The 24,357-nt window shown below is 39.8% G+C and overlaps 1 protein-coding gene across 1 annotated transcript; it reads left to right on the top strand.

Moving 5' to 3' along the window:
- Nucleotides 1-4,234: 4,234 nt before the first annotated feature.
- Nucleotides 4,235-24,346, top strand: LOC308060259 (Y+L amino acid transporter 2-like; the record flags this gene model as incomplete). Its single annotated transcript, XM_080378726.1, is given in 10 exon segments — nt 4,235-4,298; nt 7,866-7,897; nt 7,901-7,991; nt 10,621-10,765; nt 11,733-11,800; nt 11,803-11,843; nt 13,154-13,257; nt 13,559-13,655; nt 15,040-15,189; nt 17,047-24,346. Coding segments are annotated over 10 exon segments (1,017 nt in total). The 3' UTR covers nt 17,272-24,346.
- Nucleotides 24,347-24,357: the final 11 nt, after the last annotated feature.

Raw genomic sequence — 24,357 nt, 5'->3', positions numbered from 1 at the left:
GGAGCACTGACAACAGAAAGGTTTGAATTGTTTTTATTATTGCTTTGGGTCACTGTGGGTTACAGCATGGAACGTACAACACGATGCAACCCTCCTGCTTGTTTTCCAGTTGGATTGCTGAGGCTGATTGGAAGGGTATCTGTGTTTGAATTCAATGATTTCTCTTTCCTGTCGATCCACTTTCCTGGATTAGTAGCCCATTCTGACGAAGTCCTGTTACCTGACGCCTTCAACTCAGTCCAGTGTCTTAGGACTCTTGATCTGCTGTTATCAGCTCCTTCAACATGCCCTTTGACATACCAATACAAATTTTTGCCTTACTATTGGCCTTGTTCATGAAAAACAGAAATCCCACGTTAATGCTCTTGCATTTGTTAACTTTTTGCTCTGCCCAGAGGACTTTATTTTCTGGATATTTACCTGTTTTGGTAGCTATTTTGCTGTATACCACACTGGCTTTCTAAAAGTACTTTATAGACGGGGCAACATATTGTTTCAGAAGACAAAGCAGAATACATTGGGTAAGTAATTTCTTTCTTTGCTTCTTTTTTGTCTTAGAAGTATTTTTTAAAGCTTATTTAGTTAAAATAAGATCTTATTTTTACACATATTTTATATTTATATACAATTTATACAAATATACCGAATTTATATTTATACACAGATAAGATCAGCCTGTTTTGTGTATGTGTCATGTCACAAATTATTAGAAAAGCCACAGATATATAATTCTCTGGTTAATAAAAATAACTGAGTTGATAAATATTTAACAGTGAGTAGATTGTATTTAAAAGAAAATATATTAAAAAAAAGGAAACTGAAAAAATATTAGATTGTTTGAAATGAAATAATACCTAGGATTTTCAGTTAACTACCACTCTTTTCAAATTTAGCCACTCTAAAAATCTTTCTGGTTTGGCAGGTTATGCCAGAAGTATAAAGGTCTTCCTTGTGTACAGTGTTAGTAAAGTCTCATTGTGGCTTTCTAAATTAACAAGAAGGAGTTAGACTGCATTTTTTTCACATTAACATCTGGGAAAGTGGTGTTGTTGATTTCAGTGACACATGGATGAAGGATTTGTTTTTGATTTCCCAACCTTCCTTTTGTCTTATGCTATCACAACTTTCTAAGGAACAGAGAGCAGCTGCTATGTAAGCTGCCTGCTTCTGCCTGCTAATGACCTCAGCTGAGGTTGATTGAACAGACCACATTCCAGGAGACTCTGGGATCTTCTTTCCTGAAAGCTTTCATTGATTTTAATATTCATGCTACTGCAATAAAAGTAGCAGCTAAAGGCAAGGCTAAACCAAGAATAAGAGTAGAGGATATTCATTTTAGTGTTAACCTACCCACCCTGGTGAAACAGGTGTATGCTTATTCAGAGCAGCAGCTAGAGAGTCACTATTCAATTACAGCAGCCTTTCTGCTAAATGAAGCAAAGATCCGCCTACCCTCTGGTAAGCTGCTACCTTCTCTTTTTAATACCTTTCTTAGATTTGGACTACAGTGGCTTCTCTTTCAAATATCCTTTATGATTGTCCTTAGGGTGGGAATGGAGTGCTGGGTGTGGAGCAAGTCCCTCCTATGAGAAAACGAGCCTCTGACCACAGTACTGCAATTGGAGCATGCAAAGCATTAATTGAATGAACACTTTTATAAACATAAAGTTTAAACACCAAAAGGAAATATGCTTCTTTCCTACTGAGTGGGATATGTTTTCTTCAGAGGAGATCAAAGTGGAGTTGTTGTTGTTTCGTTATTTTATTATTATTGCCAAGAGTGTTTTGTTTTATGCTGTTCCTTCATAATGCATAATCTTGCTTTGTTTGCTTGATCTCTCTAAAAGAAAAAATGCTCATTTCCTACTAAGGAGGATATGTTTTCTTCAGAGGAGATCAAAGTGGATTTGTTGTTGTTGTTTGGTTATTTTATTATTATTGGTAAGAGTGTTTTATGCTGATCCTTCATAATGCATGATTTTGTTTTGTTTGCTTGATCTCTCTCACTGGAAAATATTCAACGGTATAATCTGCCATGAATACTCCCTTTAAGACCTGACAACGCTCATGCTCAGCAATGGTGTTTTGAGGTTTGATATACACATTTTTGGTCATGTTGAAAACTGCTGGCTCATATGATTTCATGTTCCAGTAGCTATTATATGGTTGTATATGGTTGGGTTTTGGGGGGTATTTCGGTCAATTTGCTACCTGCAGGAGAAAATTCCCCACGGAGTGTATAAATGGAGAAAATAAGAGATTGCTTGTGACTTTTAAAATTAGTTTCTACACTTATATTGATTTCTAATACATAATTAAAATATGCTAGATTTTGGTTTTAAATATAATCTTTAATGTCATTAATTTTCTAACTGAAACTAGAAAACATTAGGGGTTTATCATTTTTATTGTCTGGTTTTACTTTGCTGTATGTGGCAGTAGAAACTCACTGCCACAATCACCTAAAGAAAAGTCCATGAAATTATCTGAAATAATATTGAGGAGTAAATTCAATGTCCAGCATGTTCCAACATCTTTGATAGGAGATGACTTTCTAAATGCCCTCAGTTTCCAAGGGAATCTGCGGAAGGGAACAATATTTGGTCTCTGAGAGAGATTCTCTGATTTATTTACTAGTTCTTCTCGAATGAAAAACTGAGAATTTCAAAATGTCCTAACAAATAGAGGCAGCTTGGTCCCTCAATAAGTCTATGGAGCAGTTCATAAGATGTCACACTTCCATAAACCCCGACCAAGCCTTGCTTAATCATTTGGCAAAAGTTAATTACCTCCTCAAGGAGGAGGCAATCACTCATGAGGCTGTAGATCCCTGAAGGATGGGCAGCGTCTGAGAAAATCCTGCCCTGCCAAACCAGTCCTACACTAATTTATGCAAGAATTGTTTTTGATTTCAACTCTGGTTTTCAACTACTATCAAGCTGTTCCTTCTTCCTTCACTTTTCTGTATGACTTCTGGCAGTGGCTTGACTAAAAAATGAGCTACTGGGAATTACGTGTATATGGCATTTATTGTTTTAATTTCTCAGGTGTCAGTCTGCAAGTTCCTTTCTGTTCTTTGGGCATGCAGCTGGGAGGTAAACAAAACGGCAAAGGATTTAGAGCTGTTATGCCTGTCTGTGCTCTCAAGGCATTATGCTTTTTCTCTGAGAGGAAAATTTTCCTCCATTTATTGAAGGAGTCCCTAAGGGAGAGCAGGGCCTGCATGAAAACAGGGTTCTGAAGTTCTGTAGTAGAGATCACTTGCTGACACAAGGCACAGACAAGTGTTTGCAGCTGTTTCGTTTAGCCTGCTGCAGCCTCTGGAGCACAATGGCATGTTGATGCCTGTCTGGATCTCTGATTTCCAGAGAGCAGTAGCTCTTTCTGCTTGTCACAGTCCACGGAGACCAAGACAGCAGGGACCTTCCTTCATGTCAGGAAGCTTTTATGTCTTGCTTTTCAGACTTTATAGACATGAGCTACTAAAATACCCATTCTTATATTTTTGATGCCATGAAGTTTTATTATTGCAGTAGGATTAGCCTTTAAATACTTAACCATGCTAAAGCAGAATGCCAGAATGCGAAGAACCTCCCTTTTTTAATTATTGCATAAATTAAATCTTTCCGTTCTTAGGAAGTCATTCTGAATTCCTCTCGGCTAGAGGATTCACCATAAGGATTTGTTACGTACTATAATACAGGATTTTCCAACTGAAAATGGCCACCCCTCTGTAAGAAGTCAGTTTGCTACAGCTCTGATGCCCTCAGCCAGCATGGAAGCCCTCCCAGACCTTAGCTCATACTGGCTTTTGCTCGGATTATGTGCACCCTCAAAATGTGACCTATAGAAATGCCTAAGTGACAGAGCAGTCGTGCTTAAACAGCTAGGCTTCTCAGCTTAAGCTTTTTGGGCCACCAGTTCAGGGCCAAAGCAGCAGTGGCGGTCCCAGAAAGGGGAGATGGTAGTATAAGGATGAAGTGACACTGGTGACAGTAGGGCAACAAAGTAGCAGAAGCTATAAATGAGGGAAACGGTTAGGCCATGGCAACAGACACTGGGCGTATCCTCAAATTGTTTTCATCACTGCCTGGATTTAACAGCAGTAAATTCTTTACACGATCAATAAAAAATTCTTCTCCTTTTGCTGTTATACAGGAAGATCTGTACAGGAGACTATTTCCTATATTCTGCTACTTTGCTAAATAGCATGAAGACTTTGCTGGGAACTAGCATGAGTCCTGCTTCAGTCAGACCTTGTTTATTTAAGGAAGACATAGTCCAGGATAAAGAAATCGGTAACAGCTATCAACATTGTGACCCCGCCAAATGAAATCAGTGCGGTGTCTTAGCTTAGTGGGAGTATTGCTGTTGGCTTGGAGGGGGCAGGACACACACACACAGAGGCATAAGCTGTTCAAAAGATTTTATTCTCAAATTGCTACTTTCTTGCAGATTTTCAGCTGATACAAACTGGGGTCACAACTAGAGTGAAGTTAAATATCTTGGTTATGGAAACTGAATCTCTTATCCTTTGATTCTCAGGCTGTGCCTGTTTGTGGACTTAATTTAAGGTCTGCTTAAAAGTTTTGCTAATGTGACATCTCTCAAAGTACAGAAGTTTGAACTGTTTCTTCTTCCATTTGTTTTTCTTTCAGAATGGTTTCATCCACTGTCACTTATTTAGGAACAAAATATTTACCTATACAGCTGTGGTTACACATTTTTAGAGATCCAAAATTATCATTTGTGAGCACCAGAGAGAAGAAAAAATAGGCAAAACTTTGTGTTACTTAAGAAAATAATTTAACCTTTAACTTTGTGCTCTCATGAAAGCTATAGATTGCAAAAGCTCTACTAGATTCAAGTAGTATTGGCAGTTTAAATGCTCAAATTCCCTTTAGCTACCAGGTCATCCATACTAGACATCAAAGTTCAGGTTTGATATCATGTACCCAGGTTACCTGTACTAGTGAAAACCTGCAAATTGCATTATGTATCCTACTTTACAGGAAAGTAACTTTACTTCATTCATCAGTGACACTTCTTTTCAGGAAAAATGATAGCCATTGGTTTCGACCACTACTTGCACAGCTGCACATTCACATCACCTCAGGAACAGCTGCATTTAAAATTCTCGCTCCCTCTGAGCTGTACCCACTTAAACATTTGTGCATTTTGGCTTAGAGCCAGAGCTCTGAATGACCCACATTTAAAAATAATAATAATAATAAAAAAATAAATAACACCCACATCAGGCATAAAAAGCACAAATTGGTTTTAAAATGGCTCTTCTGCCAAAGTAGTACTAACACAAGAATTCTGCCCAAATTTCTAGCATGCTGCTGTCCTGATGCACTCTCCGGACAGCTGTGATCACAGGAGGGGGGTTCTGCAAACATTTCACATAGCCATAGGAAGTAGAAATGGAGCCAGGAGGTTCTGGAAGTTTAGCTTGTATTTTTGGGGGGGTGGTGTGGGTGTGTGTGTGTGTGGAACATGACTTCTTTTCCCTCCTTTCTTTCACACAAGCAGAAAAATTTTGTTAACAGTAGGAAACTGGGAATGCTTACCAAGAATTTTAAAGGACAATATGTGACGGATGTATTGGATGCCTGAAATTCTTCCCACCAGGCCAAGGTGGCATTTTTTATTCTTAGAGGGATAAAGTGAGAAGTCAGAGGAGTTACCTGTGTGTGAAGAGGAAATCAACAAAAGATGGGAGACTCAGCAGTCATGCTTCAACACCTATGGCAGGAATTAATATTTAACTTTACTCCAGTGTTCCCATAGTGCTCCTGCAGTTAGAGAAAGTGCCACTGGGATGAGAAAAGCATTTAATCTTTAAAGAGAGTTTGACAATTTTTAATCTTTAATCCTCACCAGGACTCATTAGTTATTTGATCAACTAGAAAACTGAGTTGCACCAGAAAAAAAGCTGGAAAAGAACACATGTAATTATACGTTATTCAGTGTTTCTAAACCAGGCAGGCTTTACAAAGGAAAGCAAGCCTCTTAGGAAGTTTGAGGAGGGCAGGCTGTTTTAAACTGGCCATTGACCCACATTTTAACACCATAAATTTGTGATCAAAATGTTTTGGCCAGTGTCCCATGGAGGAGTTTTGTTCTACTCAGAGAAGTTGGCTTTAGCTTATAGTATTTTGAGGAAGTTCTCTTTGGAAGTGTTTTAGAGTGTGTGTGAAGAGGGGAAGGGAAGGAGAAATAAACTTCTGAGACAGGCACTGAAAAATCCATTGTTCTAGGTAAGCATCATTATGAGTCAGCAGGACCCAAGAATTGAGACAGTCACTGCAGTCCCAGCTGTTACATTTCCCTTCTCCATCCCTGAGGACCTCAGTCCCGGAGGGGTGCGATGTGTGCACAAGGCTGATTTATTGATGGAGCTATATTTGATGCAGTTATGTTGTTTTTCCCAGCTTCCAGCATACCTGGAACCTGCCCTGCGAACACTGGCATGGGAAGCTTCTACAGTCATGTTTTGTTAGACTTTCTCATAAAAAAGTGTTCCAGGAACAGTGTTCAAAACTCAATCCCTATGCATGCTTGTGGCTTCTACCCAGAAGTCAAGTAAGGGTAATAACTACACAAGCTGCATTATTCACTGCAGCACCAATTTCATCTCTAGGAACAGCTAAAGCTCTTTTCTTTATCCTCATGTTAACATTAACCTCCTGAGTCTGGAGGGTTTGGGTATCTTTTTCTCTCTTTTTCTCTTGGGTTCCTCAGCAGATAGTTTTCAGATGGATGTGATTTCATGAAACAAATAATAATGAAATAAAGAAAGTTCTTCCTGGGATGAGAGCAAAATTTAGGGAGAAGTACACCTGTAGGGGAAATTCCAGCTATATTAAAGAATGTTTCCAGGGGTACAGTGTCTCCTTCTTCCCTAAAATTACTTCAATAACATAATGTAGAATTACAGTTTAAGACAATAATAAAAGTGAACTGAGAGTTCATGAAAGCTTCAGGATCTATAATTAAGGACAGTGGCCTCACATTTCTCCATTAAAAAGGTATGGAACAGTGAAAGTTAAGAAAATTCGCTGGTATGTGGTTTCTGGACTGTTTCTGGACTACCAGATAAAAACAGGCAAAATCACTGTTCTTTGTACCTGTAGGAGCCCTTCTTATTATGATTTGCATCCCATGCCAAGTTCAGCTGCAGCTGAGCCTTGGCCTTCCTGACCCCATCCCTACATAGCTGGGCAGCATCCCTGTACTCTTCCCAGGAGCGTCCCTGCTTCCATTGCCTGTGCGTTTCTTTCTTGCCCTTTAGTTTGACCACCACATCTCAACTCTGCCATGCAGGTCTTTTGCCTTCCTTTCCTGATTTCTTACACCTGGAGAACGAGGGCTCTCATGCTCCATGGAAAGCATCCTTAAAGATCTGCCAGCTCTATTCCATTCCCTTGTCCCTGAGGAGAGTTTCCCAGGGGGTCCTATTGACTAACTCCTTGAACAGCTGGAAGTTTGCTTTCCTACTTAAATTTTAATAAAGTATATAAAGAATAAAGAAATCTCACCTTTCGCATGTGAGCAACTGTGTTGACTTTAATAAAATTTAAGGATTATTTAAAAGGAGAAGGTATTAGTGCTAAAAATCAAAAGCTGGTGTGTTTTCTCTTACTGTCATGAAAACAGTAACCTTCAGAAAACCATTGTGTAAATTTTAAACCAGGTATTTTAATCATTTTAATAAATCTAGATGGTCCTGAAATGATGAAATTTGATTCTGTTTTGTTCCTTGAAAGAGGGTTGGTATCTGGAAAGACAGTTTTGAAATATGCTTTAAGTGATGTAAAGCATACAGTGCTCCTCTCATGCATGTTCTTTTTTTTCTACAGGTTCCTTAACATTTATTAATTGTGTTAAAATGTAGCGGGGAACCCTTGTACAACATGTTTTCACATATGCAAAAGTTATGGCTCTTATCTTGGTGATATCTGTTGGCCTTTACAAAATTGGTAAAGGTAAGAATAATTTTCATTCACTACTTTTGAAAATGTACCAGATATGAGTTTCATAATCTGTGCAGGAAGATCAGACTACGTAAGGCTGACATATGAAGCATTGTTTATTCTGGAAAAAACTGTCATAGGAAGATCAGAGGAATTTTATGGTTTGTTAAGTAATGGGGTTTAGTTATTCTTCTACCCTTAGTGTGACAAACCAACACATGCCAAGTTCTGTGTTGCTCAGGCTGAATAGCAAACAGCCACTGGAGTAACTAGTGCTAACTAGTTTAGAGCCAGCCTTAGTGTCTCCCACTCGTGCTTGTTAAAGACTAGTGTTGCTACTTGTCCTGTGACAGGACAGCACAGCAGGAATTGCCGGACGTGTCCTTCACATCGTTCCTCACCCTGCCCGCGGCAGCAATGCCACAGCAGGGTCCGCGGGGAGAGGGCCGGGGAGGGAGCGCTCGTCCTTTCCTCCACTGGCGACAGGGCGTGCTTGTTCCTAGAAACAAGGGAGAAGTCCTGTGAATCACTGTGGTATTGTAAGACATCACAGGACAGATGAGCCACTCAGCAGTAACTGGATGAACTGAATATGCTGAAAAGCTGGAGGGTAGTTAATTCCAGTGCTACAGCTGATATTTGCATATGGCCATAAATTTGATTTTATTACTTTGGGCCTCTGGTACAATGAAGTCTCTTCCAACTCTAGCTCGGCTGCTTAGTTACTAAGGTTTCTTCATTTTCCTTTCCCATTAAAATCCTAAATAGCCGTGGTATCTTTGGTCAGTTGAGATAAAGATGGTTTCCCCTCTTCAGTTTAGAGATCGTCTTTTTCTGCTGCTGAAATCAGTTTAGAAAATCTAATGAGTGTGCTTGCTTTTCCATGTCTGCTGGCCACCTCCTTTCCTTGGCTGCAGTTGTATCAACTCTTACACTGTAAACTACCCCAGCCTTTAAGAGAACTGTCATCACTGGTTTGTTCAAGTGTCAAGAGACCTGAACAAACGAACTCGGTCCTAGGGGTGGGAACGTGAAGATGCAGAGCAAAAGCATTGCTTAAGGGCCTCGGCTACACGAAGGAATAGTTCCTTTCATATAGCTGCTGCAGTTTTAGAAAAGTGTGAGTCCGTGATGTCACCCCTATAGCAGCTTTGCCCTGTCCCCATGGTCACAGATTTACCCGTGCTTTCAAATCGCCTCCTTCACAGCTCCCTGCCATGCAGCTGCCATTGTGCAGTTTGGCCCAGGGGCCATTCCCTCTGCCCTTGCATCCATATAGCCCATGTGGGTTCCTCGGCGTTGCTTCATGGGGTCAGGCAAGGTAAAGGCAGAAAGGAAACATCATTGTGAGGAACACAAAGGGCTGCGGGCTTTTAGGGGTAGTAAAGATCTGTCTCTGCTTTGTTTAAGCAGAACAGAGCACTTAAATACAAAAAGGGCTGGGAGGAGGAATGATGTAGACTTCTGGAGGAAGCTGTGATTGAGTCAATGCACTCTTTTAAACCCAGCAGCTGTTTTAATGAAAAGTTACAATGTTTTAGCCCTGCTGTATTCCTTCTGATGTGCTCAGATATGCCTCTTGTTTTAAAACACTGTGAATGTATCTGATTATGAATATGAGATACCTTTAATTAAAAAAAAACAACAACTTTTCCTGTTCCTTTTCGATTTTTCTTTTTCTTCCTTCCAACCATTTTTATCTCCAAGGTGTGTGTACATCTCATAGCTTCACCATCCTTGGTTCGAACAGTCTCCTGGTAGTTACTGCTCTTCAAAGACTGATTTGCTTTTGTGGTATCTATAAACTCCTTGGTTTAACCACAGAGTAAAGTTGTTTCATTTTACAACAAAGATGTTACTTTCTCCCCTAATGGAGGTTTCGGCATATTTCTGTCTTCCTTAATACTCAATCCACTTCCATTTATATTAAACAGTCATTTTCTTCTGCAAACTCACTAAGGCTTTTCTTCCCCTTTCCAGAATCACAGGAAAGGCTCACACAGTTTCACTAACATTTCGTCTATTCTGCAGCATTCTGCAGGCTGTCGTTTCAACTGATTGAGCTAAACTACAAAAGAATTTTGAAAGGAGAGATTTTTCATGTCTCCTTTCTTAATTTTGTGTAATGCCTTGGTGGGGCAGAGCATCCCACTGAGAACCATGCCTCCAGGAGTTGCCCCTCCAGTGGCCACTAATTCATCTGGTGAAAATGAAAGCACAGATACAAGGAAGAAATATGAGACAGATTCAGGAACTGAAATTGGGTTTTCTGAGTGCCTCTGCCTGGCTGCCAGGGCATAGCATGACCTCAGTATGGCTCCCTCCTTCCGTAGGCTAGACAGCGATGCCAGGAGACAAGAATGCTGTGAATTCTGGTAGAACTGCAGATCACATCCAAGTAACAAAACACAGGTAAACATCTTCTGCTGTCTCCCTATACAAGTGTAGCTGTCTGAACGTCTGACTGAAACTTTCCTATTTGTCAAGTGAAAATATAAGCTATGCACTTTTAGAAATAGTAACGAAGCCTGAATTAAGTGGATTTTTACTTCCTTTTGGTTATCTGAGACTTCTATGTAATGTCCATTTATGTCATAATTCTTAAAACATAACAGGCAATTGATATCTGCTGTTTCTACAGGAGAAACAGAAAACCTGAGAGCTCCATTCAAGGGCTCTGCAACTAACCCAAAGATGATCACGCTGGCTCTCTACTCTGCCGCCTTCTCCCATGCGGGACGGGACATGCTCAACTATGTCACTGAGCAGATGCAGGATCCCGAGAGGTAAAAGTGTGCTTTTCCTTTAAATTGCTGAAGTGTCCTGGTAGACAGGTGATGTCAGACAAGCCACTCTTATTTGTTTCTGATTGGAAATTAGTCCAACTGTTTTCTCTGCAAAAACCTTCTTTTTTTCAAAAGAAGGAACAAGTATGACAGCTCTTTCTGATTATTGTCCTCACTCACCTGTTGTATCATACTGATAATTCACTTGCCTGCATGTATGTAACACCTTAGACTTTAAACCAGATTTTTTAAAACAGGAGAACAGATCCCTGCTGAAAGGAGGGAAAAGCGTGGGTCCATCTAAAAATCCTCTAAAATTCCCCACTTCTTTTCAGTTAGACAGAACAATTATTTTATTTTTCCAGGACTGGTTTTGCCACCTGTGAAGTAAGACTGTGTCAGGTTTATGGCTGTTTTATCCTGTGATCTTCAGCATTACTGTTTCTGGGCAGAATGTTTAATTTTGCTGAAGATGAAAGGTTGAGTGAAACATTAAAAAATCCATAGTAGCACTGAAATATCATCTCTTCCCCTCTGTAGGAATGTCCTGTGGGAGCTCTGTGCCTCACCTACTCAGCCTGATATAGTCCACCCCGTATTGGGACATACATAGGTTATGGTTAGGAAAAAATGCTATGATCAAGAAAACACCTGTGTGCATTTAAGTCTCATTGTTTAAGCACTGTCTTAAATTTCTTCATACAAAAGACAGAATATAAAATTACAGATATAAATGTACGAAATTTTCTTTAAAACTTGTGACAGACCCGCAAGCAGCCAACTAAGCTGCTTATGGAACTTTTCCACATGTGGCTGCAAATTATTTCGTAACCCCACAATTATAAAATGATGGATTACAAAAAGTGATGGAGGTATCCATTCACAATGTTTGACTCTGGGAACAATCTTCTGTTTAAATATTCCTTGTTTAAAAAACATGACATAATTTTGCCATTTTCCTTTGCAGGAATATTGCAATTTCAATGTCTGTTGTGACTATTATTTACTTGTTGACTAATATAGCATACTGTGTAGTGTGGACTTGTCAAGTCTCCTCACAACTGATGCACTGGCTCTGGTAAGTTGAATAAAATAATTAAAACAAAAGTCACTTATGGATGGTACTGCAGAAAAATCGCGGGTAGCATACTTTTTGGTGAAACAGTTGAAATATCTTGATGCTGAAAGTTGTTGCTTGCTTTTAAAATTTGTTTTCATGTAAGAGTACCAGTATATTAGAAGGCATATAAAGAACTGTTGTGGTTTAACCTCAGCTGGTAATTAAGTACCACACAGCTGCTCGCTTACTCCCCCCTCACCCAAACGGATGGGGAGGAGAGTGGGAAAGGAATGTAAAACTGGAGGGTTGAGATAAGAATAATTTAATAATTGAAATAGAAGAAAAATGAAAGAACAGTAATAATGACAATGATGATAATAACAGTTATAATGAAAAGGAGGAGGGAAAGAATAAAATCCAGAGGGAAAGGAAGAAAGGAACACGAGGTGCACAACGCAACTGCTCACCACCCGCTGACCCATGCCCAGCAGGTCCCCAGGCAACCCTCTGCCCGCCCCGGCCAGCCCCTCAGGTATATATACCAGGCATGACGTCCCATGGTATGGAATTCCTCTTTGGCTAGTTTGCGTCAGCTGACCTGGCTCTGTCCCCTCCCAGTTCCTTGTGCCCCTCCAGCCTTTTCACTAACAAAGCCTGAGGAACTGAAAAGTGTCACACCAAAGCCAAAACACAGCACCCCGCTAGCTCCTAAGAAGATAATTAACTCCATCCCAGCTGAAACCAGGACAAGAATATATCAATAAATCTGCTCTTGTAAAATCCTCTTATATGCTCTGTAAATCCTGCTCCTAACAGTACTTCATTGTAGAAGATGCTTTTGCCAGGGCCAGGCAGAGACTGAGCTATGGAAAGTCCTGGTGGTTTAACAGCCAGGGGTTTGTTTGCTATCATTCTAATATAGTGTGTGTGATGTTTAATGCTGCAGGATCACAGCAATATTTTCAACACAAAAATGTGCAGTGAAAAGCTTTTTAAAACCTGATCAATATTTTATACGAAAGTACAGTTATAACTCATGGACTACTATAGTCAGTATTTGTCAGAGTACGTTGAAGTCAACACATCTTCTCTCATTGACTTGACCTAGGCTTAGAAATTTTTTAAATCTTTTTTTAGTGTATCTACCATTTTTGTTTTGATACTGATCAGTTTTTCCAAATTCTGATTTCCCAGATCATTATCAGGTGTCATAAGGAAGCATGGGCTGTGACACTATATTTGGGCTGTTGTGTTTTCATGAGAGTTTCTCAGGATTGTCCATATGCTTAATGTAACGGCCCTTGCTATTATTTTCATTTTTGTTACAGGTGTTTGGCAGTGAAACCCTTAGTTGTGCTAACTGGATAATTCCTATAGCAGTGGCCATGTATTGCTGTAGTGGCTTAAACTCATCAATGATTACAGCAGCAAGATATGAAATATAAGATGTATTTTAAATAATTGAAGAGATCATTTATGATTAATCTGCATTGTAAAAGTGACACAGTAAATTTTTGCCATGTCCAGTTGTTCATTTACAGTGGAAGGACTGTTACGATCTGATGTTTCTTCTCATGAGCACCACCAATTGATAAACTAAAGCCACTTGAGAAGGGAGGAGCGTGTACAACAGAGTAATAAAATCATTAATGCTGCCTTTGTCAGAAACCTACAAAATATTCCTTGGCTCACTCTCTGGTTGAGGTTTTTTATTCTTTTTTTTTTTTTTTTAGACCTTTTTATGTTGGAGCTAGGGAAGGACACCTTCCTGACAGTCTGAGCTTGGTTCATATAAAGTGCCACACACCAGCCCCTGCTCTCGCCTTCAGTGTAAGTGACAGCCCGGCCCTGTGCCTGGCCGGGGCAGCCGAGGATCTGTACCTGGGCAGTCTAACACCCCACCTCTGCCTGGTGTTTCTCCTGGGCTTCTCCTGCACTGCAAAAATCTTCCTCAAATGCCCACAATTTAAAAAACTCATTCAGGGTGGTGGTGGTGTTTGTCTCACGAGGGTTTTTATTCAGTGGAAAGAGAACGGCTTAGTTCACACTCGTGCTCTCTCAATAAGATTAGTGAGGAATAAATGCAATAGTACTACTTAGAAAACAGAGAATGGCTACACGTGTAACAATAGAGACAGGAGTTGTTTAAGTCTTTATGTGACTTTTCAGAGTGTCACTGGAGAAGCACATGGCAGGAACATGTCTCAAACCCTGCTGTAGGCTGATGTTGCAGGATTCTTCTTAGGAGTGAAAAAGCAACTAAAACTAAATTTTCACCATTGGATGCCTATAGCCATATTGATTTCTTCCTGCTGTCACTATACAAATGAATCTTGTGACACAAATTTGAAGAACCATGAGGTATACAATTGGTGCAAATGATTTTACTAATAATCCTTAAATCTAACAGATTATAAAATAAGGGGGAGGATATGCACAAAAAAAGAAGGTGAAATCATTCAGAAGCATTTGACTGCTGTTTATTTTATTTGGTCTCTTCTATTGCCCTGTGTTACACATGGTTTATGAATAGATTATTATACCGGTCCTGTTTGACATCAGGTAATTTACTAAAAGATCTTATCTCAGTATGAACACCTTTCTCAGAGGGATTCTGTTTGCACCAGTAAGATGAGCTATACTGCCTTAATACACCACCATTCACGTTTTTCACAGTGGAATTTTTTTCTGCTCCTCTGTTAAAAGAGACATTAAATTCCTGGTGTTTTAGGTCTTTCCATGCAGGCAGTATAGCATACTTGTATAATACCCAATTTACTCTAATAGTCTCAAAGACGAGTGGGCTGTGATAGCCTTCAACGGTGAAACTAAATTAAAAGTTTGCTTTGAAACTGAAGCCAACCAGAACAGCAGAGTAAGCAGCTGCCTGAGAAAGCTTCTTGGCAACTTCTCCATAGTGCAGCAGAGTCTGGGGCTCCTCATCTGGCCGCTTTAGGCGGGTTTTCTGCTGGTGCTGAAACATAACAAGTCTGACACCTCTTCAGCCAAATGCGGTGGTCTCATTGCTGTTTAAGGAAGAAATACCAGCATGTTTCACGTAGCATATTTGCAGATTTCTCAGAGTTTTAAGTACATCCCTCTTGCAAGGACTTAATCTCCTAAATCCAGACAAATATATTGGAAACAGGCCATATTATAACTTTACTACCGCTTTATTTTTGCATTAAGAAGCCTTTGTTTTTATTATCTCTAGGGCTTAATAACTTTTCTTTATCTCCTTGTGGAAAATGTTTTCTTCCTCATTCATTACTACTGCTTCAACTACTGGAGCTGTGTGGGTCTGTCTGTTGCAGGACTAATATATTTGAGATACATGCAGCCACATAGACCACAGCCTCTTAAAGTAAGTAAACGAGAGGAAACAAGCCCTAAAAGCCATCGTATGTATGTGTTTATGTGATACTTAATACCACAACCATAACATTGCCAGTTATGTTATAGACTATTTATCAGCCACAGATATCCTTTCAACATACAAGATAAGAAACGAAGGAGCAAACCCATCTGAGTTTCCACAAGAACATCTATTCTGGTACTGTTGCTGTGACGTTGAAATTCTATTTACCATTTCCTTTTCCTTTCATTCAACCTTATAACTATTTTTATTTCAAAATAGATGAGGAATAAATAAATGTCTGGGTTTCTTATTTCATCCCGGAACAACCCCCTTTTGTATTGTTCACAGCAGACCTCAGCAGAGCTAGTGACGGGGGCTCCAGAGAGCTTCGCACTGCTCAAACTTACATGACTTAACAAATTCAGCAAAATTCCTCCAAAACCCATAAATGCCCAAAATTTTGCTCATGCAAAAGTTCAAAAGCTTGAATAATCAAATATAATTTGATTGTTCCCTCCCACTGCATAGTGGTCATAGACAATAAAATGCAAGTTTATTGACTGACTGTAGAAGAACATCTGGCTATCAGTTAGGACACTACACAAAAAAAAAAGCATGGCTAAAACTTTTTTCTAGTTTTAATCCAGTGATTGTCCAAGAAGCAGGGGTGGAAACACACAGCTTTGCCCAGGCACACAGAACCACATGCTGGCTCCCGTTTCACTGCACTCTGTTGGTTCTGTGACCTGCATTTTCATTCTGCAGTGCTGCAGTAAAAATTATGAGAAATCCAAATAAACACTCAATCTAAATATTTAAATATTTCTTCCTTGTGACTCTCTCTTCCTAACCTTCTGCACAATTTTTAGCCACACATTTTTTTTTCCATTTAAGTGTAACATCCTGATTACAAAAACCACATGGTTCAAACAAAGGCATAAAATATGCTAAGCACCTATTGCTAGCAAACTTTGCAGTCTCCTAGAGCAGACCAAATCTTCCTGAAGCATGTTCACACTTCATTTCCAAACATTCCCCCCAAATATTTGGAAGATAAAGATTAAATCTTGCCTTATTGGCAGTTTTGCTACTGACTCTACTAAAGCCAGGATTACAATCAGATTATAGATAATGACTGTTTAATCCCTATCAGCATTTGCCAGTTTAGTCAACGTCACAGCTCTGCATGTGCTTTTTCCTTCTCTGAAATGTAGCAGTTGGTTTTCATCAATTTACAGTTTTAATCCTTATAAGAAAAAAGAAATGTTTATACCAGTACCTCTCAGTATTCAAATGTCAGCTCCTGGACTTCTGAAAAAGCTCATTACCATAGCCGGTGACAAATATTTTAGTGAAAAATAAACCCATGAAGGAGTTGTTACAAATTTCCTTATTTGTGGTATATTTGTTAAGTATCCAGGCAAAATGGTTGTAAACCAGTCCGTTAGTTCTGTAGCATCAACATGGTAATTGAAAATCTAGTTGAGTTAGTTCCCAATCAAAACAGCAATTAAAAATCTGCAATTGAAGTTAGAGGGAAAACTACCCATTACTGCTTAGTTTTAAAGCACTGCTTTTGAAGATTGATCTCTTATTAATTGGAAAGGAGTTGAGCTTGTGCAGGCCTGAAAACAACAAAATGATGAGATACTCAGGTGTGTGCCAAATCAGAGACTCCCAGCAGCATACACAGAAGCTAGCAAATTGTACTGACTGTAGGAAGTCAAAAGGTTCAGTACATAGCAGTCATGCAGTCAATAGCTGTATTTTTATTATCGACATGTCTAACTTTAATCTGCAAAACATCTGTACAATATTTACTGCATCTTTTAATAAATGTAGGAATATTTTTTGTCTCCACAGGTTAACCTCTTCTTCCCTATATACTGTTTATGTTCCCTTTTCCTAGTGATAGTTTCTCTCTACAGCAACACAATCAATTCCCTTGTTATCGTTGGTATTACCCTTTCAGGCATCCCTGCACATTATTTGGGAGTCTGTCTTCCAGTTGAAAAATTACCTAAACATCTACAGCGGCCCTCTGGTAAGCAATGTCATCTTGTCCTAGTCAGTCTCCTAAATCCTTGAATGCTTGGTCAGAAGAAAGGAAGAAAAATTTTTCCTAGAATTCTTTTTCTTTATGGAGTCTTGATATGCTTTTGTAAATGGCATATCTGTGATCATCTGCTTCACCACATGGTCCTGAAAACAAAACCACACATACATGTACAAAACAGTCCAGTATGTGGATATGATGCTAGTTTGGTGTTATCCCACATTCATTACCCTTCTGCAGAAAAGTTATTTTCAACAAATTATGCCGCTGTAACTGAAGTGCTTTCACTTTCCAGCAGAACAACCTGTTGTGGAGCACTGTAAGGGACTGAGTTGTGTTCCAGCTAGCATATATTCAGGGAAAACATGTTTTCATAGTGTCCATTGCCTGCCTAGTAGTATCAAAGGTGTGACCCCATGAATCACACTGATTTTTTTCTACAGTGGAAATTATTTAAGGAATTCACAAGGAGAAATTAAACCTTGCTGTCTACAAAATCCCTTGAGCCCCTGCCCAACCCTTTGGCCTCGACAGTTCCTGCTGGCAAGGTAACCTTCAGGTCTCCTGAGCACGCAGAGAGCCTCCAGCACTGGCTGCCTGGTCCTCATGTCACACAGGTGGCTGTTGCACGATACCCAGCACAGGCATGTGTGGACAAGTGCACAGACTGGACAAGTGCCCCTGTCAGTGGGTGCCATGAAAGAAAAGGGAAGAACGGGGATAGTTCTCTTGAAGTTTTTCAGTGTGGCACATGGGAATGTGCAATTAACCCTAATTCTTAGTCTCCCAAAATGAAAAACACAATAACTGCCATTAAAAAAAAGCCATCAGCCTTGCAACCTGGACCATAAAAAGTCACTCCAGCTCTAATATGGTTTGTTGATATGTAGCGCCATTTGTTATCCTTGTCAGCAAGTTGTAATTCCTTTCTGTAATTGTATTTCAATATAACATACATTGTTTCTAATTTGTGTTTCATCATTCCTATTCAATTAGCCCCAATAAAGGTAATTTAATCTTATACAAGTCCCTGTAGTTTCTAGCATTATTGTCTTTTTATTGATGTCTTCCCAGAAAAAGAGAAATGGAATAGGCAATCATTGCTACTTAAACCTTTCTTTATTCCCTCCCCACATTTTAAAGAAGTCATTTACAGGATTGTAATTTTGTGCATCTCCAATACAGTGTTTGCTGATAGGGCTCCTGTGAAACCTACTATTTGCATTTCAATGCCATCTGCTGTGGCAGTTTCCTTTCAGTGGGATTTTCTTTTGATGCAAAGTATAAACAATAAAAACACACTACATTAAGTTAAAGACAAAGATATTAGAGATGCATGTTTTGCTTTTGGGAAGCCACTGCTTTTGAGCACTAAAATCCTTTAAGTACCACAATCACAAAACACAAAGAGGAAAGAAGACCTATGGCATACTTTAGTTTGCCCAGCTCAGAACATCCCCATGTCCTCTTCACACACACAACACATGCCTTTGTTACAGTATAGCACCGCTCTGATCCTGCTCTACAGTTGTGTGGAAATACTGCATTTTGGCCCCATCCCTTGCCAAGCAGTGGTTAACAACAGAGGCACAGTCCCAGACTGTATCAGGGCACAAAAAAAGTACAAACCCCGCAAGTCAGTATCAAACCAAACGTGACAGTCTTTGCCTCCACAGAGCTCAAAGTCATGCTTGGTGCTGAGCTACATGTCCCACCAAGACAGCACTATACCATCATCCAAAGTTTTCCTTGCAGAACCAAAGTTCCTAAGTGATTTGAAATACCTGAGGTGACACCTCAGGTGATACCAGCTGGCAGGTGCTATGGGGAGTGTAATAAGGGCTGCAGACTAAGGCCATTTGCATCAAGAATTCGGAGCTGAGAAACTTCTTTCTTTGTTTGTTTGTTGTTGTTTTTTCCCAAAATCTCTTTTTGCATGAATCTGTTCACTTTCTGGGTATGATGCACAAGCCTTCATTTTCTTTCTGGACAGTAGGAAAGTAGTAGTCAGGTGCAAGGTTATGGATGTGATTAATGTTATTGAAATTCTCTATGGACATAGAAATCCCAGAAATTTTAATGTCTGATGTTTTTTCATTTCTTACAAATGATACATGTAAGTCTATTGTCAAATATCTAAAGCAACTCATAGACGCTGAAGTGTTTTAAATAAACATCTGATCCATAGCAAATACTGTAGTTGTGTGGTTTTAAAGCATTAAAGTAGTACTATGAATGAAATTTGCCTGCCTTACATCTTGCAAGCTGGTTTGTCAGGAGAGCAATAAATGTCTAACTCTTACTTGTGTTCTCTGTAGCACAACAGAAGAAGCATTTGTGGAAGGAAAAATTTCTAGTTACTCCAGATGGGACACTTTCTCACTACAGTTATGAGAAATTCTTTACCCAAACTCTTTCTTCTTGTAAGAATAAACACTTTTTTCTTTACATTATTCACAGATGCTCAATTATGCAGTCAAACAATAAACAGTTTTACTTTTTCAGAGACAGTCTTGGCATGCAGGCAAAGTATCTCATCATTACATAAAATATCAGGAGGCGGCTGTTCGACATCTAGTTTGTCAGCTGGCATCTCTGTGGTAGAAGGGACTGGGGTACGGATAACACTGGAACCCACTGGAAGCTGTAGGCCATGGAAAAGTGCAGGCTGTGCTGCGATGCATAATGGGAGCCTGGCAGGCTCAAGGGCAAGAGACCCTGGAGAACAGCCCACATGCAGAACTGGGAAGGGTCTTTCAGGGGCAAAAGCTGGGGCAATACAGTACTTGGGAATAGTACTAGCTCTTCTTTAGGAATCAGGAAAATACAGGATTCTTGCTTTATATGAGGAATCATAGTTCTTTGAATAAAAACAGAAGAGAATTGGTATGGTATTCCATTTCTGTGTCAGCAAAGGAAAAGAGAAGTTGGTGTTGACAGAGGAAAGACTATCAGCTATAGAAAGTCTGCAGATGCCAGGGCTTTGCACCAGCCTGAAGAACCCTAAGGGCTGTTTTGTGCTCCCTGGCTACAGAGGTGAGAAAATGCCTTCACACATTAGGTAGGACGAGGATAATGAAGTGTGAAACAACCTGAGAGATGCAGGACCTGACACTAGGCCAGGTCACAGCTCTGTTACAGGACAAAGTGCCTTTGGCACGAGTATGACTTGAAACTGAAGACAATTCCTAAATATCTTTTCCTGAAATTTAGTTTCATTGGGTAACAGGGACTTCAGAAGTAGTATTGCACAATCTTTCAAGCTGCAGTACTGGATCTTTCAAGTCCCTGTTCTCTAGCTGATAAGCAATCAGGTTTTGCAAATCTTCCCATTTTTTTTTCTGCAGGATTGTTTTTTGACTTATGTGGAGCAGCAGCCAAGCAACTCTGTGAAGTGCAAGTGGCTCAAAAGCTCTAAAAATAAAAAAAAAAAAAAAAAAAAGGCAGGCAAATGAGGAAAATAAGCTGCAGATCTAAAGAAGATGCCACAGAGTAAGGGGAGAATAACTTCTCTGTCTTGTGCATCAAAGGCCTGGATTATAACCACAAGAAATTAGAAGCACTTGTTTAGGAATACACATTGAATGCAATTGATGTCACTGAAAAACATGAAAGACAAACTGGCTACTAAAATGTCTGGTTATTAGCTACCTAGAAAGGTCAGTATTAGTGTCAAAGGAAGGGAGTGGAATTTGGTTTACATGACCAACGTTTTGAAACAGGAGAGGTCAACATTAAAGCACATGACTGTGAGTCAATCCTCTTCTAACAGGAAGAATAAATGAGAATGAACTGGTTTATGCTACAATTTGATAAAAGATGCGGTAGAAATTAGTAGGTATTTAAAAAGCTGGTCACCCAAAATCTGGTGTCTGTCAAGTGATGGAACTGAATACACTTCAGCATACAAACAGAAGAAAGATTAATTCAGCAATATATTTACATAGTACAGAAATGTTCATTTCACAGAGCCAAAACCAACTGAGCCACACCTGCTGGAGGGAGGGCAAAGAGAGTTTAAACTAGGAAAAAAAAAAAACAACTGCTTGGGGCTGTTTAAGAGCATTCTACCTACATGCAGAAACCAGGAAAAAAGGAACATGCAGTGGTTTAAAACTGTAATAAATCCTTCCTCTTTAGAGAGGAAGTCAAACAAGTCATTTAGAAATAGAAGAAAGGCAAATTTGATGGTAATGACCGTAAGTTCAAGGACAAGATGCTGAACAAGACATCTGACGCACTTAGATGTGCTTCTACAACAGCACAAAAGAAGAATTTCAGAACGTGGTTACAATGACACAGTATGTGCTCAGGTCAAAATACGCTCGTTACAATGATACTACCTTATTTCTGCCTAGCCGTTGTTCTTGCCCTTTCCACGCCATCACATAAGGAAACCTGCAAATTTAATTCACCTTTCTCTTGCTAATTTAGGTCCTGCCTGTCCCAGCGTGTGTGTGGTCATGGAAGCAGAATTTAAAATTTCCAGTGAGGTTACATTTGACTCCACAAGAGGGAGAACTCCTCTGCTTGATGCTCTCGGGAAAGAAAGCGAGCCCGTGGTTCTGAGACCTTCTGGGAGCAGCAGGCTCAGAGCCATGGGACTGTTCCCACCCTCCTGAGGACAGGCTGCGCTCCGGGGAAGTGTCAGCTACATATTCTGAATAATGCTGTACAACAGCCTGCTGCAGATTCAAATGAAGATGAGGTTAAAGTTCAGACATTCCTCTTTCCTTGTAGGATTGCCTTAGTGTCTGCAGCAGAAGACAATTTTTTCTCATCCTGGCAGTTTCCTATATATAACAGCATATATAAATACCTAATTCAAAAGAATGATGAACAACCTTTTCAAAACTCCTAAATTAACCGTAAATAATAAACAAGCTAATAGATAATAAATCAGCTAGATAATAAATCAGCTATTGTATAGAAATGAAAATAAATTGTTCTGAATGAATGTCTGAGCAGATCTCCATCCTCATACTTTTTTTTTTCTCAGATGAAACTTGTGAAATCTCCAAGTCCCTCTGCTGTTTGGTAGCAAAGAGCTATTTACAAAGACACCCTTTGGAAAATACAGTGCTTAGGTCAAATCAGTTGCCTGTTGACATCTAGCCAACGTGATTTCAGTACATGGGCAGTTATGGCCTTTGTTCTATATATATATTTCTAATTCTTCCATATTACTCTGTTGAAGTCACTTCTGCCTTAACTGCCTTCTAGAGTAATCCCCTAGCTCTGCCTACTTAGTGGAATACCAAGCCATCCTTGCCTTTCATCTCAGCTTATGAAATCTATCTGCTGCCTCTAATTGTCTCGATACATTAAGGTACTCTGACTGCAAGTGAATCATATGCACAGACCAGACAAGATCTCTATAAGCAGTTGCCAGCAAAAGGTAGCAAGTGGAGGAGGGTATGGACGTTTCAAATTCCTTTCTTTGTGTTGCTTATTTTTCTCTCAGGCAGAGCACCTGTATTGGTTGTAGTGTTTGCTACAAATGCGGACAGTAAAGGGATGTATATTGGCCTACTGGGCTCCCTCCATGTATCTCAGCTATTCATTCTCCAAAATGTGTTAAGCACCAGCAGACTTGACAGCCTTCCCACTTTCCTTTCACGCCCTTTGTCAGCTGTGCAGTCTCTGAGCCCTGTTAGCTTGCCCCCGAGTCTTGGCTAACAGTATGGTGGCCCTCGGGTCATTCGCAACAGCATCTGTCACCTCACAGGGCAGGAGCCGTGCCTCTGCCTCCCTCTGCGGGAGGCACATCCCGCAGCACTGCTTGGACTCACTGCACCTGAGCCAGAAGTTACAGATGCTGAAGCAATTCCAGTTGACCCAAAATGTACCTCATCACCTTCTGCATGACCTTAGCTGCCATGAGCATATTGGCCCTGGCTTCAGATATTATATTGGCTCCTATTTAGCAACAGATACCAGTGAGCAGGATTTTTCCCTAATATTCACTGTAACTAATAGATCAAATCCTAGATAGACTAAATATTGAAATGAGATGTACAAGTCACTAAGGTGCTTCTGCTTTTCCGGGACAGTGTGTATTGCCAGACCAGTGTGTTTTGGTACAAGACAAGTGATTTAAGAACTCTGAGGCCTTTTGGAGAATAGATTTATTCTATATAGATATCTACATAATCTGATTCTTGTTTCAGGTAAGAATTTGGCTGTACAACAAACTTCCAGAGACCATTGGACCACTGTCTGGGTCTGACCAGCCTTAGATGTTCCTGTAATCCTCCTTTTTTGGGGGTCTCAGAAGCAGAAAAGAATGAGAAGAGAGGAAATAAAAACTCTCTAGAATAAAAAGAATGGATATGTTTATTCTGTTCAGCAAACAGCAATTCTTTTCTTCCACATAAAATGCTGAACCAAGAAATTCAACCAAGTACCTTGCACACTCAAGACATAGGTTTGTTTCTCCAAAAGACAGGACGCTAAAAACCAGGTAAGACCAAACTGCCCAGGAGAAGTTCCGGCAATCACAAGGAGAAACATGACCATGATTTTATCCCCTCTCCTCTGACCGACTTGTCTTCCTACAGTCTATCAAGACAAACTAGGTAAACATTTGGACTTTGAATGCAGAAAGCATTTAATTTTACAAACATCTTCACAAGCCATCTAGCTGCTGCCTGGAGACTAGTCATGTAGTAAATGACTGCCAAAACAGGTTTAAACTGTGGGAGTGTGGGGCAGAGAAAATAATCCAGTAAACAATTTCTTTTTGCTTTAAGGCATTTCATGAGCCGACTACATGACGTATCTGGTTTAGTGGGTAATTATGAGAAGCATACTACCATAGCATTGGATGCAACCTGCAAATAAACAGCATAACAATTGCTAAAAATCATGCTGGCTTTACTGGAAGTATTCCAGCTTACTTCAGCCACACATACTTTCAAAGTAACACTATTTTAGGTTAGGGGTGAACAGTGTTCACTGATCCTCTCATATCACTATGGCAAGAGTTGGTCTGACCATTTCACAGTGGATGAAAAGTATTACAATAATGGAGATTTGTAATTAACATTAGCTGAGGATTTACCCAGCTTTTTTTATTTTACAAACAAAATGAACATTTTTCCTAAGCCTTTCCAATA

Source organism: Falco punctatus, assembly GCF_963210335.1.
Source record: "Falco punctatus genome assembly, chromosome: 3".
Lineage (NCBI taxonomy): Eukaryota > Metazoa > Chordata > Aves > Falconiformes > Falconidae > Falco > Falco punctatus.
This window is presented reverse-complemented; position numbering and strand designations above follow the sequence as displayed.